The sequence below is a fragment of the Cryptomeria japonica genome, chromosome 10 (genome assembly GCF_030272615.1).
Source record: "Cryptomeria japonica chromosome 10, Sugi_1.0, whole genome shotgun sequence".
Classification (NCBI taxonomy): Eukaryota; Viridiplantae; Streptophyta; class Pinopsida; order Cupressales; family Cupressaceae; genus Cryptomeria; species Cryptomeria japonica.
In genome coordinates, this window is record NC_081414.1 from 832,314,722 (window position 1) to 832,338,382 (window position 23,661).

General features: G+C 35.1%; 1 protein-coding gene across 1 annotated transcript; it reads right to left on the reverse strand.

Moving 5' to 3' along the window:
• Nucleotides 1-19,838: 19,838 nt before the first annotated feature.
• On the reverse strand, nt 19,839-23,461 carry LOC131076914 (cytochrome P450 734A1). Its single transcript, XM_058014265.2, has 5 exons — nt 22,987-23,461; nt 22,596-22,819; nt 21,244-21,485; nt 20,581-20,974; nt 19,839-20,431 (listed from the first exon to the last, which is right to left on the reverse strand). Exons 1-5 carry the CDS (start codon nt 23,255-23,257, stop codon nt 20,006-20,008), a joined length of 1,557 nt encoding a protein of 518 aa, XP_057870248.2. The 5' UTR covers nt 23,258-23,461; the 3' UTR covers nt 19,839-20,005.
• Between the last annotated feature and the right edge of the window lie 200 nt (nt 23,462-23,661).

The following is a 23,661-nucleotide window of genomic DNA, read 5'->3' on the forward strand; positions in this document are numbered from 1 at the left end:
CTCACACCGTGACCATGAGATAAATCTATGTGTTATTGTGTATCTTTTCATGCTTGGTTATTCTTGTACAATAGTTATTTATAATGATGAATGTTGAGTTAGCAACAACTAAAGTTAAAAATTTTAATTGAGTAAAAATCGGTAATGTGTTGATTCACCCCTCCCCTCTCAGCACCAGTTGGGACTAACATGCTCCTCTATTGGAGTAGTCTGTTGATTTGGTTATGATAGATTCATGTTTATGTGTTTCTATGGAGAGAGATTTGTGTTTCATATTCAAAGGAGGAGAGTGTGTTTGGTTTTCTCTTTTTGGAGAACTTTGGCATTGTTGTCAAAGGGGGAGAAAACATGTGAAAAATTGCATTACATATCCCGATCCTAGGGGGAGTTTGTTGGTGCTATCTTCTTTCTTTGCATGGACTGTTTTTCACATTCATATGTTGCCATAAATGCCAAAGGGGGAGATTGTTGGGTTGTTAAGATTGTTGTAGTATGTTGGATTTGGTTGTTGGACCTCGATATGGTGTTTTCATTGATGTCAACATATTCCTATGAGTTTTCTTGGTGAGCTTGTGAAGATATTCTGATCTAGTTGTTGTTCTTTGGTTACCGATTCTTGGTGTTCATGTCAATATTCCCTCCGATATATTCTGGTATGATCAGAACTTGTAATGAGACTTTGGGATATTGTTTGAGATGATCTTGTGTATCTTCCTTTTAGATGGTTCATGATATGGTTGTATACGGTGAAAATGGATAACAATAATAACGATATTGAAAGGCTAAATGAATTCAACCACAAAACCCTAGCCTAACAACAACAAAGATCCACCATAACATATGAAGATTACCTAAGACAATGCAAATCAAACAAAATCACAAAGATTATACCATCACATGTCCAATAGGGTTTGGATCTCCATTCTTCCTATCTCCATTGATCTTTCTTGATATATTTGCTCTTAGATTTTATGTGCACAAGAGCTCAACAAAGAATGGAATGTGGTTGCAAGTAGGATCGCCTATGTTCAAAAGCGTAGTGTAGTCAAGTAGTCAATGGGGGGCTTTGCATAGATTGATTAGAATGATTGATTAAGGTTGATAATGAAGGAAGCATCTCCTTATATAGAAGACACTATATGAAATGGAGGGATAAGATTGAGAGGTGTAAAAGGAGGTCAGCTATGATTATAGGGTAGGTAAAAGAAATAATAAAATAATGAAAGGGGTAGGTAGTGTATGAATTAAGAGATGAATGACATGTATCATGGGTAGAAAAGGTTAATGAATTAATTAAATAAATAAAGATTTATATAATTAATAGAAGAAGTGGGATCAATTAAATAAATAAGATATTTATTTAATTTAGGAAAAGGATAATTTAAATAAATAAATGTATTTATTTAAATGAGAAATAAGGCTAGAAGAGGATAAATGAATTAATTAATTAAATAAAGATTTATTTAATTAATAGAAGAATTAAGCTTAGATAATTAAATAAATAAAATATTTATTTAATTAGACTGGACAATTTTGGGTGTCTACAATGGTGACCCACAAGTTATCTTTCTTTGTGACAGTTGTTGTTTGGTTGTGTTCTTGAGCTTTGAGATGTTGACTGATGATGATTTGATTTGAGGTGTTGGTGCAATTGTTCTGGATGATTCTAACGTGTTTGTTGGTGTCTCCTAATCATGTCCTATTTTTTTTGGTGATCCACATTGATCTTTGTATGAGTTTTGGTTATTTCTATGAATCGGTGATGATTTGTGTGTTATGTGGTATTTCTGGTGGTGTAACATGTTACGGTTGATCTTGGCGTGATTTTTTGTGGATATGATCATTTGTGAATTTGAATTAGGTCCATGCTAAGTAATGTAAATCATAATATTTGTCTGGTGGTCAATCTTTGTATCGCGTAATGTAATTTTTATTTATGAGTTGAGGGTTAAGGGTTTAGCTGACCTTGCTATCAAGGTTGATGATTTGTATATATAGGTAGTATACTTATGTAATTTAGTAGTGAAGGTGATGTTTGCATTATTAGAGAGATTTGTATGTGCAAAAAAGAGACATATCATTCAGTGAAGTGTTGTGGTTGTTGGAATCCAAGAACACTAAGAGGGGGGTGAATCAGTGTTCTACTGGTATGATCAATTTTAACCTTATTAAAACATGCATACACCAACCAATATACTGGTACATAAGGAATTGAAATAAGTAAATCAACCCATAAGACAATCACATAAATGAGAACCATAACACACATAATTATACATGGAAAACCTCAAAGAGGAAAAACCATGGTGGGATTTGTGACCCAAAATATAAATTCACTAGCCATATGAAGAAATATTACAAAATATAGAGGCTTGCACTTATAGGAAGGCTTACAACCTAGAGCACACTACTCAATCACAAAAGGATCCTCACTGACTACATATAAGTCTAGACTACAATTTGGAGAAATGAGTGAACTACTAAGATAACATCTTCTATGCCAGAATACAATTCTGGATAAGCTCTGTCTATTCTAGTCTGAAACCCTAAACCCTTTACCGGAACAACCCTTACATAAATATCCTCACATACATGATCTTTCTGATATATTTCACATCTTCCTCCTAATACATATTCACACGATATCCTCTATATTTGCATCCATACCACATCTCATATATCAAAATGATATAATCCAACTGACCTATATACCCTATACAATTTATCATGTCTTATGTCGACTTACAAAGATAATTACAATATCAATATACATGTCGGCTAGGTAACATAAATAAATGAATATAAAAAATAATTGGCGATGCTGGATCCAAAAGATGTCGGCCTCCAATACCGATAACCTGATTCTAAACCATGTCAGCCTGCATTGTCGGTAACCAAATAAATCCTTCCATCCTACCGGTGTTGGTGTAGTGTCTGTGAAGTGCCTGCTATTACACAAGTGAACCAAAACATGAAGCCAGAACAAGATTGCCAACAGTGCTGAGATTGGTGTTGCAGAGCAGACAACTGTGCTTAACCGAAACTATTATCAGGCATATGTAGATTCTACTATTGTAGTACATTTCTTCTAGATTGTAGTCCGATTCATTTTGTAAGTAAGTGAGACTTCCCTGAGGGTTGGAGCCTTCCAGGCATATATCTATTTGGTAGTGATCATAGGCAGTGTGCCTAAATGCATGTGCATTCCTCATTGTAATATTTTCACATACTACTGTAGAGTATCTTCTTATTGTGGGTAGGTTCCCACCATGTTTTTTCCCTTAACTGAGTTTTCCCCATCAAAAATATTGGTGTTGTGTGTTGTGATGTTCATTTGATTATCTTTTAGTTGCTGCAATTTATTAGTTTATGTTTTGGTGTTTAATTATCTAATTTTCGGTGAACACTAAGCACCCCCCCCCCCCCAACCCCCCTTTCAGTCTTCCTTCTTGATTTCCACTAACAGCTCACATGTCTATGTTGATTGATTAAATGTTTCTTGCTACAGATACCCAAAGCTATGACAAATAGTAGGCCATTTGACTATGTTGCTTACTTGAAAGAAAAGATGAACAAGGCCCTGGTTGTAATATAGATAGATAATGCAATCATCCACTCGAAATGGTATTCTCTTTTATGCCAAATGTTATTGTACAAAGAATGGGAGAAGCATATATGGCTGCCTCCTTTTAGATTGGCACCATATGATAAAGATGGCCATTTACAACCAATCTAGAAGTAGATATGAATTTGGGATAGTGGGTGATAGTAAGCACATTACATGTACTTTAAGGAGTTTTTGTCAAAAATATCTACAAGGGCCTTGGATATCCTTACACTTGGAAGTTGTGAGAAACAAAAAATGAAATTCTTGAGGCCAAAAGACTATGAGGATAGGGTAAAAATTGAGCACAATTAGGGAGATTGGGTTTTATACCAATATTCTACAATAATAAGAGTGTATGTATTTGAAGGTGCTCCACATATATTGCCCAAAATGGTTCTTGACAAATTTTATTTCTTGGATATTGTGAGACAGATGAGTGAACCTAATCACTTGCATTTCAGGAAGAATGGGAAAGCATATTTCTTGGTGGACACACCTTGTTTTAGTGATTTCAAAGTTAGTGCCAAAGAAGGATACAGACCCACTACCATAGGTATAATGCAAAAGAAAATTTGATCCATACCGTATTGTCAATAATGCTAAGCTTTAACTAGGCCTCAGTGGTTATGAGCACCAATTCTTTGAACAAGAAGAGAATAATAAATTGTCTTGGTTATGATCATGTGCAAAGGAGACTAGATATTTAGAAAGGAATTCAAAAATCAAAGATAATAAGTATGGAGGTGGATCCATCATATCAAGGTGCTTTCATGGATGTTGAAGATGAAGTAAAGAGGATGGATTTGATGATTGTGAATGAAGGGAAATTGTTGCCAAACATGATAGTAAGGAGAATGAGAACTCCAACTACAAGTGCCCCATCATCATCTAGACATGGTCTAGGATCTGAAGGCCCACAAAGTGTGACACCTTTATGTTAGGTTTTTACACAACCTATTCCAAAAAATAATTTTTATATGGATGAAAGTGAGAGGTGGGAGGCCCCAAGTGAAGAGGAGGTGATGCAAGAACTAATAATTGTGGTGTCTAAGCCACCTAAAGAAATAATGGAAATAGTTTATGAGCCTTTTGATCAACTATCTAATGATGTGAGAGTTGAAGATAGTGTTGAATTCATTGCTGATTATGAGTGTCAAAAATTGAGAATTAAAGATTTTGTCCTAAAATTCCAAGGAGAGAAAATAAGGAAACAAGTGCAGAATATTACTCCTACTATGCATGCACAAGTGATTCCACAATTGTAGGAAGAAGTTGCAAATCAAATGAAAGACATGAAAATAGAAAAGGCTAGAGCATTGATTGCAGAGGAAAGATGTATGATTTTATTGGGTTGGGATATATCATCTTCTATTGATTTTGATAGTATGAGAAGAAATGAAAACATAAAAATAAAACTAAGTCAAGAGGGAGCAGATAAGTTGTATTTTGGATTATGTTTTGATCTTGATTCAAATATCTGTTGGCATATGCACACTCCAATGAGACATTGTATGTGATTGAAGGTTTTGTCATTGATAGCAACCTTGCAATCCTATGGCACTGGCAAAGGCATTATATCAGCATCAGTAGATCACACTCTACACCGGCACTTAGGACACCAGCACTAGCACAAAGAAAGGAAGTATACCGGCACAGAGGCCGACATGATTTTGTTATATTATATTTTGTTTATTATTGTAAAAACTTTGTAAGCCGACTTGGCAAATTGTAAAATGACTCTTATATATAAAAGAGATCATTGTAGACATTTAGAGAGAGAGAGAGAGGTAAGCGATAAGGAAAATATTAGGTAGACCTATTATGCGAAATATAGGCTAAAGGGTTTATGTAAGAAGCAAAGCAGCAACCGGTACTGGATCAGGCATTATAGATGCTATTGTAAAGTAGTACAAGATATTGGATTTGTATAATCCTCATTGTAAGTTAGTGAGACTTCCCATTGAGCAGTGAGCTCTAGGCAGTTGGCCTTCCTGCATGTACAGGCCCCTATTGTAAGTAATATTCTCTTATTGGCCAGTGAGTGAATATTGTGGGTCACAAATCCCACCGAGGTTTTTCCCACACCGGGTTTCCTCGTTAAAACCTTGTGTTATGGTGTGCTTTTCATGTAGATGTTCTTAATTCTGTTTATTGCATTATTTCTTGCATACTGGTACACTGTTATAATATGTTCTGCATGTTTTAAGTTAAGAAATTCTAATCACCGGTTAGATACTGATTCCCCCCCCCCCCCCCCCCCCTCAGTATCTGTGGGATTCCTAACAATATCCTTTCCATTTGGCCATGATATCCACAAAATAAGAGATCAATCACTATTGAAGATGTAAATAAAATTCTAGGACATATTGTTATACACACGCTTGAAGATGCAAGTCTTATTGAAGCTATTGAACTAGCTACACATGAAGCAATTTTCACTCAAGCAATTGCGAAAAGAATGTATGCTAAAAATGAAAGGTACAAATAGAAAATCCTAGAATTGAGTAAAAGACTCGAATTGAGTGAAAGACTCGAATTCTTCCATAGGTGCTCTACACCTACTAGTTTCCCTGTCACAAATTGAGTTATAAAAGGAGTTGCAAAAAGAGACAATTGAGAAAAGAAAATGGAAAAATCAAGTGTTAGAGTTTAGAAAGAAAGAAAGAGAGCTTGCTAATGAGTTGAAGCTATCAAAGTTCAATATGGATTTCTGGTTGATTAATATAAAATTTGGGAATTAATGACACGTGTGGATTCAAGATATGGTAGAAACATGCTACAACAAAGAATATATTTATAGAACAGAGGATGATTGAGATAAAGTTGAAATGCATGGAGAAAAAATTATCTTCCAAGATGGAGTTTTTGATCATTCTAGTGCAACACAAGGATTGCTTTGATGAAAAATCTCTAAAAAATCTAGCAAAGATTGGTGATTAAAAAATATATTGAAATGACATCAAAAATATGTAAGGAAGTTAAGTAGTGAAACAACTTCCTACACTAACCTTGAGAGGAGGGTAATGCAATTTTTTTACATATCGTTATAGCAGTTATAGAAAATTAACAGAAATAAACAAAATATCATGTATACAACAACACAACAACATAGTGATTTACGTGGGGAAAACCCTTTCGGGAGAAAAACCCCACACTCCAAAAGGAGCTCAATATATTATTTAGCAATCAATAATAGATTACAATATACTTGCAGAGAAAGCTCTTCACAAAAGTACCACTAATTAGTGATTCAGAGGTAATTCAATGGTTGTAAGACTTTTACACACAGCCTCTATCTTACGCACCTCATATACAGGAGATACAATACAAGAAACCGTCAAATGGTATTACAAAACCATGAGCTAAAACCACCCAGAAAAGTAGAGCTGACCTTATCTCCATTCCATATTCCCTATGACGTGTCAAAACACACATCAAAATATGTTCCTCTCTTTTACAACTCATTTATGTGTCTGATGCAATTTATATTTCCTATTTCAGGAGTCCAAACTTCTAGAGGTCATAACTTGTGAACTGTGTGTTCAATTGATGAACCGTTTGAAGCACCGAAAAGCTCACAAAGTGCTCTATCGCCTACGCTATTTATGCCCACTTTTCAAGGTTTTTTGGAGCCTCTAAAGTCCTCAAAATTAATTTTAAACCTTTCATTGCACTCTCCAAAAATAGAAACTTTAATATCTTAAAAACTAGCTATGATCTCGCGATGAAAATTTACTAGCATGCTTATCTAGTCAACCAAAAGGTTTGGGGAGAATTTTGCACTTTCATACTCAAATAAAAACTTACTATAAATAGTAACCTCATGTAAATGCAATTTTGAGACACCATTTTTTCAGCAAATATCATGTGATTGTTGTTAAGGAGTTGAAATGTAATAACAAACTTGAAGGGCCTCCTATGCCATCCTTTTGGAAGGAAGATGGAGTAGAGAAAACTCATGCAAAATGGAAAGAAGAGTTTGTAAAATTCCATGCTCTAATTATTAATATCATAAATAGTGATCAAGAGAAAGTTGTGGACAAATTGAGTTTCCAGTTAGATAAGCTCATGTCAATGCTTGAGTATGGAATGATGCAAATTAATTCTATCAATGTCACACATGCCAACCAAGAGTATGCAAATCACATTGCCAAGATGAATTAGTTTATACTTTATTAAATTTTAGTAGAAAATGAGATAAATGCAATATTAATTTAGATTTTGAGTTATCTTAGATGGGAACTTGCCAAATCACTTGATCACGGGTATCATATGGCTATAAAATGAAATTAAAATGTACTTGATTTGCATTTCAATGGGTCATCATATTTTAGTGCCTTGTTCATGCAATATTTTGTTGTTATTTGTCAATTTCTTGTAGTTACTTCAGTTTCATATTGGCCAACATTAGTTTGGAGAATGCAATATCTTGGTCAAGGCTCGCTCCACATCAAATACTATTAGCAATTGACACTCATTGGATTCATATGTTATCATTGATGGCAACAAGATTCTATAGAAGACATACATCGACAGATATTGACATTAGGAGGCATATACCAGAAGATACCGGTATTAGGAGGCATACACCGATATCAGCATTGGAGTATTCAGGGTTACACTGGCACCGACATCAGCATCTAGCACTTCAATGAAGCTGATATCAGTCTGGGATCCGAAGGAAGTTTTATTTGTAAAATCATTTTGTATATTGTATTGGGTGGACATTGTGTATCTTTTGTAATGTATTGTAAGCTGACATAAGGCATATTGTTTGTAAAGGGTATATAATTCAGTTTATTAGGTCATTGTGAGATATGGGATAAGAGAGTGTGTATGACAAGACAGTAGAGCTGTGTAATGCGAAGGATATGTATGTAGATCATTTGTATCCAAATATTATATCATACAATAATCTGTAGATGGTTTGTAAAATATTCTTGGAGGAAAGGAGATATCGGTATAAGTGTTCAAGGTTTATGAACCGGTACAGAACAGAGCTATAACTGGAACTCTTTTTGGCATTGCAGATGCATTTTATGAGTTTATCATTATTGTTTTATCTCAGCAGAAGCTTGTAGTCAATGAGACTCTTTTGTGTTGAGCAGTGTGTCTTCTTGCATGTGCAGGCCCCCATACTATGTAATATCTTTCATATAGACAATGAATTGATATTGTGGGTCACAAATCCCAATGTGGTTTTTCCTCTTTGGAGTTTTCCACATATAAATTCTATGTGTTATGGTGTTCATTCATGTGGCTGGTTTATTTACTTAAAGTTATATGTTTCTTCATTTACCGGTTTACATGTGTATGTTGTAAAAGAGTAAAATCATATGTTACCAGCAGAACACTGACTCACCCCCCCCCCTCCTCTCAGTACTCTTGGATTCCAATAATTGTTATCAGAGCCTGGTGCCTCGGAGGAAGTTTAACAACTTGAGGAAGATCCTGAAACTGGAATCATTAAACATGGCTATGGAAAAGCAACTTGAGATGGCACTTGAGGATTATGATGTTGAAAGGATAAAGAACTTAAAACTACAAGATGAATTTAATTCTGCTAATGAATTCATTCTTGTCCTGCAAGAAAGGCTATCATCAGCTCAAGCTAGGAGGAAGGAACTTTTGCAAAACCAGGATGATTGTCAGAAACTAAGTCAAGCAAACATGATCATGAAGAATGAAATGTAAGACCTAACTATGAGTATGTCAAAAGATATTGAGGACAAAAAGAAGAAGGACGAAAATCTTGCTATATCTCTAAAGAACAAATCTTAAGAATGTGACAAATTGGCTCATGAGAATGATATGTTGAAAACTAATTTGGTACAATCCTGGAATAATGAACAAGAGCTTGAAAGACAAATAATAACTCTGAGAGATGATCTGAGTACAAGAAGTGAGTATAAAGAAAAATTTAGGATTAGTGTTGCATAGCTCGATGACTTATTGAAAAGACAAAGGTAGAATGAAGATTCTAGAGGACTTGGATTTGTACAAGGTGAAAGCTTCAGTACTGCAAATGAAGATCAGACAACCAGTATGTAGAACTCATCAGAACAAAGGAAACTGGTAAGGCAATCTAACGCTTATAAATTCAATGGTAGATGCTTTGTTTGTAATAAATTTGGGCATATGGCTAAACAATGTAGAAATAGAGCAAATCAAAACTACAATTTTGTTCCCGATCAATGAACAAATTGCAAGACATATGGTCATAAGTCAGAAGATTGCAGAATGAATGTTAAATGTCATGCATGTGGAATGTCTGGACATTTGGCTAATCAATGTAGGTCAAGGAATGACACTAGATATGTTAAAGAAATTCAAAAGAACAATGTTACATGTTATGCATGCAACAAAATAGGTCATATTGCTAAGTACTACAGAAGCAAGACTAAACCGGTTAGCAATGATAAAGAAAATGAGAAAGGAAAGTAGAAGGTAGATGAAATACAACAAGATCACACCAGAAGATGGGTTAGGAAGTCTAAAGAACCAAGTGGAGATGCAACTACACTGGTAACTGCACTAGTAACTCCACTGGTAGAACAAAGCATTCTTGCATCGACAGAAAATTCAACCGGTAACCGAGGCATACACCTTAGGGGTTGGCAAATTCATTGCAAATCTTGCATATTCCTCGGAAGAGATCTAGAGAGTTGCTTTGATCATTGATGAGGTTTACCTGGCATAAAACTGTGAAACTGACATCCGGTAGGGTACATCGCTAAGCATTTATGACAGTGAAGGATTAGGGTTTACTCGCTGATAAAAGAGGGAAAATGGGCTCATTTTCACTCACCCAACACCCAATAAAACCAGAGTGAAGAAAAGGCAAATCATAAGCAATCAAGAGCGAGAAAAATAGTTCTAAAGGTTTTCTAGCAGTTATCTGAGAAGTAATCAAATCTTCAAATAGGCTATCATTTTCCAGGTATTTTTTTGAAATGGAATTTGGATCATCATCTGCTCCTACTTTCATTGCAAATCCCACCATTGTTGAGGTTAAGGATAGGCTAAGACCCATTTTTAAGGAAGTTCCCTAGATAGAAAAGAAGGAAGACACTACGGGCACATTCTCGAGGGTTCCTGACGGCGTAGTCTATGTAGAAGATGGAAGGGCCTATATTCACTACACCTTAGATGATTTAGGCACTAAGGAGATCAAGGGCATGTATCAATCTATGATACTGGGCAGCTCTAGAACAATCAAGCTGGAATATCAAGTCATCGAGGACTTAGGATTAACCGAAATCCTATACATACTGGAATTCAAGGATGAAGTGATTAGATATATTTTGAGCAGGGTCCACAATGAATTCATCTGGCTGAACTGGCCCTACATGATCACCAAGGAAGCAATTCAGGCAGTCACTGACTTACCCAAAGTCGGACAGGAACCTGGGAAGAAGATCTCCAACACTGAGGTTGAAAATCTCATCGATGCAACCCATGAGGGAAGATCGATGAGGATCAGCACCATCAAAGATAGATGTGAAATTTTCCAGCATGATCATCAGCTACAAGGTAACTCAATCAAGTCTATTGAACTCTGTTGCTAGTTCATGTATCCAAGAAGCACACCAAATGTTTAAGAATGATGGAAAATATGATTTATGTGAATGGCTAAGAAGTGAATTAATGTTGAATCTTGGCAAAATCAAGGGTGTCAAGAAAGGAACATTTAGGTTTGGTAATCTTATTGTCTGCTTAATGTTGTACTTCATGAATGAGCTACTGGGTTTGGGGAAGAAACATTAGGCTCATGACATACTAGTAGGTATGCAAATCAAAGATGCAATCACTAGTCTTGGCACCGACAGGGATGAAAATCTTTGGGGCTCATTTAAAACTTTTCAAGAGAACATGAGATAGAGGGAGAGAATCTCCAAGCACATTGTGGAGAAATACTCCACTAATATATGCTTCAAGGTAAAAACTAATAAAACTCTCATGGAAGTAGTGGAACCTAGAACCATATGGGTCACTGAACTAGGATATGAAGTTTATGACAACATCTTGGAACTTTATGTAAAAGTGTTGCTTGAAGCTCCATTAGATGAAAAGACAAAACATTTTGGCATTGCAGAGGAGAAGGCTCTTGAAGTCAAAATTGGCTTCAACAAGAAAATGAGAGAAAATAAAATAGATAAAATGTCTACATTTGTTCAAAATGTAATTCACAGGATAGGTACAGAACTAGGTTCTGGATCTAAACCGATAGATGTACCGGTAGTGGCTAGTGCTCTTGAGGTAAAGAGGCCTGAGACTTTCATTTCTTCTATCACTTCTAACTCTAATCCAGAGGATAATCAACCTCTAGCAATCAGAAGGGTACAGAGGAAGAAAGTTAGCAAGCCTCCAGTAGAGGAGAAGAAGGTGGAGCCAAGGAGGAAGCTAGTAAGAAAAGTGACAAAGCCTACTGCTCCCACACCTCCAGCAAGGAAACCTACTCAGAAAAGGAAACCAGTTTCATCCACTCCTATAACCCCTAGCAAGAAGAAAAAGAGTGATGAAGCAATTAAATCTAGTAATGTTACCATCATATCCCCAATGACTTGTGCAGAATTGATAGATGAGGTAACAAAATATGGTATTTTAAAGAATGTGTCAAATTTCTATGAAAATTTAGATGATAATGAGCAAAATGAAATTGAAGAAGCAATTTTGTTATATATAGATATCTATAAGAAGGCTTTAGGAGAGATTTTGAAGGAAATTCTGTTATCACTGTATAATAAGTTAGATGCAAGAAGATTAGATGTAGTCAAGAGGGATAGGAAAATTAAGGAAGTTGAACTTTTGCATATGTGTGGCTCTATAAATAATGAGGAAATGAAACGATGTATAGATGTTGCCAACAGAATAGTGTTTAGTAGCAAACCCTGACAAATAAGCCTAATGATGGGCAAAGTAAATGAGATAATAAATGAGACTAGAGATGGTTGGTCTAAATTCTTCCAAAAGAATCCAAATTTCCTTACTTCACAAGAAGAATTTGTTAAGGCAACAACTTCCACCATTCCGAACAAATCTAAAGGGAAAGGAATTTTGGGAAGTTCAGATCCAATTTTGAATATACCAGTGGTAAATAAGAGTGTATAGACACCACCAACATGTAGACCCAAAATTGATCAGAGTGTAAATTCTATACTGACAGAGACAACATTTGTACAATTCGAGCAAGGCAATGTGGATAATGTACAGGGTACTGACAATATTGTGGAAAATACTCCACCGACAACAACTGATACTACAACAAGTGGCGAAGCCACCGGTGCAAAAGAGGGTGAGAAAAGGGATACACCAAAAGAGGATAAGGAAAAGGGGACTGATAAGACTCCCAATATCATACCGGCAGTTGATTCCCCAACAAAACTTTTGGCAATTGACACTTCTCAAGTTGAGAAGAAATCAATCATTGAGATGAGTCGCACAAAGCTAATGATGGTGGCTACTCAAAAGCTAATAAAGGAGGGATTTGCATACAAAGGAATAATAGATCAGTCAATAATAGTTTTGCATAGATTGGTTCCTGAGTGTATGATTAAAAATGAAGAAAACCCTTCCAGCAAGCTTAAGGCATTAACAGAGCACATATCTAAAAACTTTCAATCATTGCAGCAGATTTCCGACCGACAAGCACTTGAGAGATTCACTTTGGCTAAGAAAGTCGCTTTTGACCAGATTATTTAAACAAGAGAGGAAGGTTGAAGAAAAACTTATACTTATTGAAAATTCTTTGAAACAATGTACTAACATCTACAGGGTCTGTTGTAATATAGAAATTCTTATAGCAAATGTAGATAACAGGTTAAAGGAGTTACATGAAAAGATTGCTAATATTGCTAATTCTTTTGATGGACTAACTTCACTCACTACATCCATTGATGGAAAAATTTTGTCTTTGGAGAACCAAATTTTTTCTTTTGAAAAAGAAAGAGACAAGATCATTCGGAGAGCAAGGAGCCTCAAAGGTTCGGTGAGTCCAAGATTGGATTCACTTGGTGTACATAAGAGGGAATGTATGGATATCCTTGCAAAGCCCACACCAACAGAAGTCACTGAGAAAGAAACACTTGCACATTTACTGAGTGGACTTGTATCCATATCTGAAACTTTCAAAACTAGCTGGGATACCTATATACAGTTGCTAGAGAAAGCTTATCCGGAAATCTTGAAATTGGTCAAGCTCCAGTGAAGTAATCTATATTTATTCATTCTTTTGCATAGATTCTTAACCAAATTCTTTCAATTCTTTCACTGGTCTTTGGCATTGATGCCAAAGCAGGGGTATATATATGTGAAAAATATGGGGAGGATAGCAGACATAATATATTGCAAACATAGTCAATCAGCTCAGGGGGAGCATGTATCATGTTTCAGTTGAACCGACAGAGAATCCATTTTTCACATGAGTGTTGCCATCAATGCCAAAGGGGGAGATTGTTGGCAATTGACACTCATTGGATTCATATGTTGTCATTGATGGCAACAAGATTCTATAGAAGACATACACAGAAAAATATTGGCATTAGGAGGCATACACCGACAGATACCAACATTGGAGTATTCAGGGTTACACCAGCACCAACACCGACATCCAGCACTTCAGTGAAGCCGACATCAGTCTGGGATCCAAAGGAAGTTTTATTTGTAAAATCATTTTGTAATTATTGTATTGGGCCAACATTGTGTATCTTTTGTATGTATTGTAAGCCAACATAAGACATATTGTTTGTAAAGGATATATAAGTCAGTTTATTAGGTCATTGTGAGATATGGGATAAGAGAATGTGTATGACAAGGCAGTAGAACTGTGTAATGCGAAGGATATGTATGTAGATCATTTGTATGTGAATGTTATATCATGCAATGATTTGTAGATGGTTTGTAAAACATTCTTGGAGGAAAGGAGATACTGGTAGAAGTGTTCAAGGTTGATGAACTGGTACAGAACAAAGATATAACCGGAACTCTTTTTAGCATTGCAGATGCATTTTGTGAGTTCATCATTATTGTTTTATCTTACCAGAAGCTTGTAGTCAGTGAGACAATTTTGTGTTGAGCAGTGTGCTCTAGGCAGTGTGCCTTCCTGCATGTGCAGGCCCCCATATTATGTAATATCTTTCATATGGCCAGTGAATTGATCTTGTGGGTCACAAATCCCACCGTGGGTTTTCCTCTTTGAGGTTTTCCACATATAAATTCTATGTGTTATGGTGTTCATTCATATGGCTGGTTTATTTACTTCTAGTTATATGTTTCTTCATTTACCGATTTATATGTGTATGTTGTAAAAGAGTAAAATCATATGTTACCGACAGAACACTAATACAGTGTTCTTGGATTCCAACAAATACAAATTATCTCCAAGTGGTGGACAATATTTCTTGTCTTATGTGTCATCCAAGATTACTTATGGCACATTTTCTTGTCTTAGAAGATTGTCAAATGAATTACTAGCATTTGTATATGGTATGATGCTTATTGCTCCCTTGTTTTATAAAATGGATTTCAAGACCATTGAAAAGGGTTTTGAATTATAGTTTGGGAAGGTAGCATATAATAGTGTCTATAATAGTGTCATAGAAGAATTTTGTAGAGCACAGTTGTAAAAACAAAATGTCAATATCAAGTCAAGTTTTGATAAAGAAATAAAACTTTGTAAATTGTCTCCATAAATGTGCGTAGAAATTTATATAAATACAAATATTGAGGATGTTTTGGGATTCATCTTTGTAGTCTCTTTGTGATGTGCGATTTATTCATTGCCTTCTTTTAAGGAAAGAACTAGAAATGTTTTTAATATATCATAGTAAACTTGCGTGCATGTTGTAGATCTAAAATAGAATTCTGTAATATTTGTGTTAGTGATTCATTAATGTAAGGCATTAATGCATTGTGTCCATTGATTTGAATTATATATTGTTCCAAGATATCTTTGTGTCTACAACTTGACTCCATACCCCACGATAGGCACTGATCTGGTGAATTTTTTAAAATCTGATTAAGAAAAAGGCATAAATAATGAAATTATTTTACTTTTCATATTCTTGGGTGTATTTTAGATTAGAAAAATTGTTCTTAACATAATTAAATGCATGATTATCCAAGAAATGAGCCAATTCAAGTGAAATCAAACATTTCCTTAGTATATTTTCATTGAGAACCATCTGCTATAATACAATATTTAGATATAATTTATTGTAGATCATAAGATATTGTGAGGGGAACCCACCTTTATCTCGTAGATCCTAAATGATGCGGAGAAAAGGTGAACCTCACTCAAACAAAATAGGAAATACTCCTATAACCCTTCAATGGGATCAACTCTGAGACCCAAAACCCACACTCAAGACCTCTCAATGGTCAAAACACATCAGTTGTCCACCAAACTCCACATGCTTGCCAATATTAAAATAGACTTATGCTAAAACATGGTGTCTTTGATCCTAAAGCACTTGGAAATCTACAAATTCAACACTAAGGACTCCTAAGGCCCTCTTTCAACCTTCAAGGCTCTGCTCATGTTACATCCTATCCATTTAACCCAACAAATACAACTCTTTGATTAAATAAAACCAAAACTACCTTCTTACTGCCCTCTTTGACAGACCCGTACTCAGAGTTCCATAACTTTTTAAATGGATCTAAACTCCACAATCTCTTCGGTGAGATTATTAAAAACTTGATCCTTTACAACATATCAAAAATTAAGGATGATCCAACAGTTGGGTACAGAGATATGGCCCCTGTATCAGACTGCATTTTTTCTGGGACTGTCTTTTCCAATCAAACCACCAACTTGCCTAGCTTCAACTTAAATGCACTTTCTCCTTGCAAACCTGGCCAAGAAATGAAATATATACACTGAACAAATGAATTTTCACTTGACCTAAACCATCCATGGGATCCCAATCTTGGTTTAGTCAAGTGGATACATTTTCAAGCCACAAACCCTTGACAGGGCAGCGAACTGGTAAAAACTAAAAGATTTTATTTGATAAACCAAAACTCAATAAAAATCCTCACACAAAGAATGAAAAACCTTCATACAACCATTACACAAACTCCCATGAAAGAACAGTACGGAAATAGTTCTCTGTACGGACTGTTACAACAAATTTAGCTTAAAAAACATGAAAAATAGTCATATTTCATTAACTTCCTCTTGCTAATACAAAGCCAACCTCTTCAAATGATTCAATTTAATCTATTTATAACCCTCAAGGCCTTCTAGGTCGAAATCCAACCTAAAACCAACTTATAACTAACTTATGACAATTTTTTTGCATTCTTGACAACTTTTAACAACAAAAAGTTGCTCCAAAGTTGTAAAGTTTGACAAATATGTATGTCAACTTGTCAAACCTATATCTAAACCTTCTAAAACATTAAAATAGTCATTATATGACCTTATAAACCTATTTTATCCACCTAAACACACTTCTACCCCAAAAACCCAATTTTAGCCTTTTCTAGGCCTAATTGCTCAAAATGGCAATTTTACACTTTTTGACCATTACATTGCATTTCACTACATTTTATGGCTCACATGGCCATGTTACATCATTTAAAGACCTTATAGGTCTTGTTTGTCTTCATTTTTCATCAAATCCTCCATAGGGCATATCAATGACACTGCTCCACCTTGTCTTCTTGGGTGCTCCTGCACCACTAAAGCGCAAAAGACATCAATCTTTTTAATTAAGTCTTGTTTGTTGGTCATGGATCCAATATTCTAAGCATTGAATCTAGCTAGTTCATAGGAAATCTTGGGCAATTAGTTGGAATAACCAACAATATTCAAGATTGAAACCTGTGACTTATATGTGTTTTTCAATCTTTTTCATTTTTTGGTTGTTGCACTTAGTAACCATGGCGCTAGTATACCCATACCCAGGTGTACACCCAAACACCGATTAAAAATTCAATTAAATGATAATGCCTCAGTTGAATACAACCACATTTTAAAATTAATTATCTCAACTATAATAATAAATAAGCTTACTATGTAAGAGCTAGATCTACTTAAATAAAAAATTGATAAATTGGTAATGGTGACCATGTAGAGTAATATTGATTTCAAATGAATATTGGTTTATTTATGTAAATTTGTTAAATTCTTTGTAGTAAAGGTAAATAAAATAGAATGGGTATTGTTAGGTTACATTTTAAGGGTCTTTCAAATAATTGCATCAAGTGAAATTGGGAGTGAATCAGTATTTTAAAAGATTGTCGTGTATTAGATTTCTTCTTTACCAAAGTACTTATATGTGTTATTTTGGACTTTTAAAAAGTATAAGATAAGAGGTACTTTTGATACTTGATTCTATACAAATTAGTCTTTCCTTAATGGTTAACTTGACAAAAGATAATTGTTACTTATGTGTCACTCTCTATAATAGTCTAGTCATGTTAAAAATATACCTTAACTTCTCTCCTAGATGATTAATGAAGTCGTGACTATATTAGAATTAAAATTAATTGAAATACATACAAATTTAAGAAATCGTTTGAGAATCCACGTTGCTTGAATTTCCTGTGAGATAAGTTTTAAATTTCCAACCACATACCTTCCTAGGAAGCATGCTTATCTTCATCTTATCTTCATCTTTCATGAGTGGAATTATGTATGTTTAATGGGTGAGTGTCCAATATGGATAAAATAGAGAAGGGTAGATCTCAATTTAGATTCATATGTCAATAGTTAGCTTAAAATGCTTTGGCCAAAGCTGTTATTGATCGTTTGATAAATGACGATAATTGTTTTTTGTCACTCTCTGCCATATTATGATGTTAGGACTTTCATTTTCATATGTGAAGCATTAGACATCATGTTGCACTAGGATTGCATCCCACTTGTCACTTTCAAAGTGCTATGTACCTCGCACAATTTTGGGAGCTCTTTGTTACATGAAGAACATCAGGCAAGCTTTTGCTTCATGGTTGGGTGAAAAAGTTCCTGGACCACATTCTCATCTCATAGTTTGTAGATGGAGAGGAGTTTGTGGCTACTAAAGGCATTTTATTTATACACTATCATTGTACACATTTGTTAATGTAAATGACCTTACTGTCTTATTATTGTATTATTCCTCTTTATTAGATGAAAATTGTAATCAAACATTGATGTACATTATTCTTAATTATTATTCAAGAAAAAATATTTATGGTTGTTTACGTCTTTACATCTTGACACAAGATTTGACAACATTAGGGGAGAGGATCCTGAAGTTGAGCACCCTAACTTCACGCTTCTCAAAATCTTACGTGTAAATTTCAAATCACTCCCAATTTTTTACAACTTACTTAGCAAGTCCCCTTCTTATAACTTGTAAGAAAATTAACAATTGCAAAAAATTGCAGAGAAGAACAATAGCACATAACACAACTTTTACATGGAAAAATCTGGTAAAAATATACCAATAATAAACCACAAGCATATATCTTTCGTATTGATTTTAAAGAGTTTTATAGAGTTACAACAATCTTCAAAACTGTACATCAAAACATGACTTCGAGCAACATAAACCAACCAAGTTGCAGAGCCCTAACTAAAAACAACTTACTAAATATAGTAAGTATGGCTCACACAACTACATGTAAAATACATGTCAAAATTACTAGATATAGTAAGTCTCCTAACAAGACTTTTTATTTATAGTTAATATAGTAAGTCTCCTAACTCAACCACATCTAGATGAGAATCCAAGATGACTCAACCACTGCTAGATGAGAACCCAATTTGGACTTCACATTCCAACATAACTAAGGTTTCAAGGCCACATGATCAAATATAATGTCGTATCAACATGCTTTTTGCCAAGGTGTCCAAAACAGCCCCCAAAAAGGTGAGACCAATAGTTGTGCATAAGTGCCCCCATAATTATGGAGCTGATGTAGTATCACATGATTGGTTGTTTTTTACAATTAAGGGTACATTTCATTCAATTATTGTTGCAAGGTGTGCGCCCTTGGTCTCCTTGTGTTGTGTAACACAACGCTCGAGTTTGTGACATGGCTTAACCGCCTCCTGTGGATTTTATAAGTCTAGAAGTTGTATCGGCATTAACAGATCGATCTTTTGGTGCAATGTCAAAAAAAATGGACATTAAAGCAACAAGTTCAGGTAGGAAATCAACAACTGCTATCACAACAATTAGAATGCACTCAACTACTCAGATAATTTCATACATTTACTCTACTATTTTTTCCATAGCTCTAATATCAAATGATTTATAATAGCTTTATTACAAAATATATATCTTAATCTTCAACATATTCAACATCTACAGTATTTGATTGTAGATTTATAGAACAGAAAATATATAGTGCTAGTTAAAATTTCAATACAGAGGAATTTCTAGGCAGTACTATTCTCAGATATTATTCCATGCGGAAGATAAGCTGAGCTCCATATTCAGGTTTCAGATTAGGTAAAAGCGAAGGAGCATGAGTATAAGATGGTGAAGTCACAAAAGAAAATTTTTGCAGAATCATAGCCAAAACTAATTTTGCTTCCAACGAGGCAAAATTCTGACCCACACATATAGTTGGACCTGCACTAAAGGGCATGAATGCCATTGGATGCTTTGCAGCCTTTGCAATTCCTTCATTAAATCGCCCTGGGTTGAAATCATGGGCATCGTCTCCCCACAAAGCAGGATCATGGTGAATTGCCAGGATGGGAATCTCAAGTTGAGTGCCTGCTGGAATTGAGAGCCTTCCAAGTTTCATTGGCTCATGTGCCATTCGCAATATATGCACTGCAGGTGGATAAAGTCTTAAGACCTCATTTATGATCATTCCCACCTACAAAACATTCATACAATATTTTATGAGACATTCAAAATACTGCAATTGAATCCAAATCTCAGTCCTGATTTTTTTAAAGCCAGCAAATGGCCCTTACCCTAATTTATTATTTTACTAATTTCAAAATGCTTTGTGGTTTCCCTTACAGTTTTGAGGCGACTTAAGCTGTCTGCATCTGGATAATTGTTTTTTCCACATACTTCCATCACTTCTCTGCGACCTCGCTCTTGCCAATCTTGATGTATGCCCAACAATATTATAGTCCATTGCAACAGTACTGATGTGCTTTCATGACCAGCAAAGTAGAAAGTCTTCAATTCATCAATGATTTCCTCTGTACTCAGGCTTCCATTACTTTGTACATTGACTCTCCCCTGCTCCTTGCTCTCAGACATCATAAAACCAAGCAGATCGGCACCATATCTACCTGATTTTTCTGTTACAGCAGTCCTTTCCCTGCCATCTATAATTTGTCTTAAGGACCTTCTTATTTCTTTCTCCACATTCCAACGTTGCCTATTCTTCGCAGTAGGAAGAAACCTGATGAAAAGAGTTACTCTCAGACATTATGTATCAATTTAAGAAATCAAAGGAAGTTATAGATCTGAAAAAACCCTCTTAAATTACCCAAGAACACTATTAAATGCAAATAAGTCTTTAGAGACAAAGGCATTTGAGATAGTATGATATACTTGAAAAATCAGTGGAACTCTCAACCGTGAGATAAATTTCGGAAAACCTCTCATTTAAAAAAGAAAGACACAATTTAAAGTTGACAATTGTACTCTCAGAAAACTAAAGTTTGTCACCTGAAACCTGGAATATAAACACTGCGAAATGAGTCAACTACAAGAATCATCTGTTTGTTCTGCATTTCAAAGATATGCTTTCCCTCTGTAAAACTGCTTCCAAATGCTGTGCGGGAAATGACATCTGCTGTGAGGTCGTTGAACTCTTTTTGCACATCAATTTCCGATGCACCTGACAATATCAATTTACTCCATCCATCCAACATATTGGCACCGCTTCTCACAATAGTTGGAATCATCCCCTGCAATTACAGAAATGGTATAACTGAAGTATATAAGTTTCGGATTATCTGAATATAGATATCTTTTAATGAAATTCTGAATATAAATATCAAAATAGAGAAGTATTTGCAAAATAATATGAATAGATTCTAAAAGATAGGTTTTCTTTTTTTTTCAGTCATGTGTCTGAACAGAGTATTGGTATTCAAAAAGCACCAGCCAAGGCATCTCAATTCAAGAGAGCAAGGTCTCCTATCCAGTAGTAATAAATTAAATCACAACATTGATTTGTCTACTTTGATTTTTTTTTCAAGATTAGGATTGACGTACATAGCTTCAGGAATGAACTGTGTGGGTTTTTAACAGTTGATTCCTGAAACCATGTTGACTGTAGAAATCATATATCTACATGGTCACTATTGTTAAAAAAATTTAAGTAGTTACTCGGTCTCCCATGTATCTCTTTTTGACTGCTGAAAAACACCAGACATAATCTTCCCTCTGCTAAGATATGACCAGGGTCTTGCACTGACATTAACCCTTCATTAGAGGTATACCAAAACAGGGGTGTGGGGGCATCCTGGAAGCATCATTGGATTAATTCTTCATCAGAGACGAACAAACTGGATTAAAATTTTATTTTATTTAAGATATTCGGCCTTAAGTAATATGACACTGCACTGGACATCTCTAAGACCGGGCTACAAGATTGAAGACTGGAAGCTTCTTAAAATCAGCTGGGAAGAGAATCAAGGTTCAAACACTCAACAATTCTTGTTATGACGCCCAAATGCAAAATTTTGCAGTGGAGATATATTCTGCTGGGCAATATTTGGTCATGGGATGCTTGGAGATCTACATAACCTGGAGATTAAACCTAATCAGGGGATTCAGTCTGGCTCTCTGCAAATGTTAAAGGTCCAATGCACAGCTCCTGCATACTTGAAAAGAGGGCTTTATCCTTCTTGATTGGGTGTCCGCCCAACAATCAACCCTAATGAAATTTTTAGACAATTGATATGCAAAGTAGATCTAGGTTTATTTATCAGTAAGAACTTGATAGATTTCTCTCTAAATTGAATCATTTTGGTCCTATTTGACGATATAAATAGAGACATTCAGTGCCTTACCTTCAAGCGATCCATATGGAAAGCAGGATTGATGATTTTCCTGTGCTGAGCCCATTTCTCACCTTTCAAATCCACAAGTCCCTTTCCCAACAGTTGTCTTGCAAGGGGATCAGTAGGAGGCTTTGGATAGTTGCCAAATTTAGTGGATAATATCTCCTTAATAATCTCAGGATGGGGAACAACCAACCTGACACTCGGCCCAAACCAGAAAATAAAATCCTGACCTATATCGGATATAACAATTTTAATTAATCAGTAGGGTTTTCAGAATCCTGCATCTTCTAAGTTCTAACAACACTCCAGCAAAACAATCAATGGTACTATGCAGAAATTCCAATAATATGATTAATGAAACACTAGATACTCTAAAAAATGCAGAATACAAGCGTACCATAACTTTTACTCCACTGATGTAAATGGGGAAGAACTCGAGGGAGTATGTCATGTGAGAGTGCCATGGGTTTGGAATTCTGCTCATCGGTCATTCTTGTTATATCTGTAGAATTCCCAGAGAATAGCCTGTATGGAGGGCCACTGATTCCTTGAGCTTCAAAGAACTTTTTCACTTGGAGAGGCTTCCACCATATCGTCGTTGCAATCTTGAGCAGAAACCAAACTAAACCAGCACAAAAGGCCGCCAAACCCCAAAATACCCACTCCATATGCCAGTCGTGGCCAAAACCCAGTAGTTATTTGGTTCTGAAAGCTTCAGATTGCTGTGACTATGTGTATGCTGCCCAAGTGTAGGTTTCTTCTGTTCTTGTTATATTTACATTTGCAGAAATAAAAGTACATGTTTATTGCCAAATCTTAGATGTGACTTACAAACACAATATCTGCCTCAGAGAGGAAAATTAAGGAATTTTGTTTCGTGTAATAATAATTTTCTTTGTAGTAGGTATAGATTATTACAATGTTCTATTATTTAAAAATAAAATGAGAATAAAATTTTGACTTGATTTTGTGTAATGACATAAGATATAAATTATTAGTTCTTGTCAAGACAGGTTATTTTTGCAACTCACAATTTTTTTAAAAAAAATATTACATATTTTATTCAATTAAT

Excerpts from the sequence above, each read along its gene's own strand:
- LOC131076914 (XM_058014265.2), bottom strand. The coding sequence starts at position 23,257 with ATGGAGTGGGTATTTTGGGGTTTGGCGGCCTTTTGTGCTGGTTTAGTT. Across the intron at positions 20,975-21,243 it reads GTTTATATTCCAGGTTTCAG|GTTTCTTCCTACTGCGAAGA; the intron begins GTGACAAACTTT and ends TCTTTTCATCAG. Across the intron at positions 20,432-20,580 it reads GCTTAAGTCGCCTCAAAACT|GTGGGAATGATCATAAATGA; the intron begins GTAAGGGAAACC and ends AATGTTTTGTAG.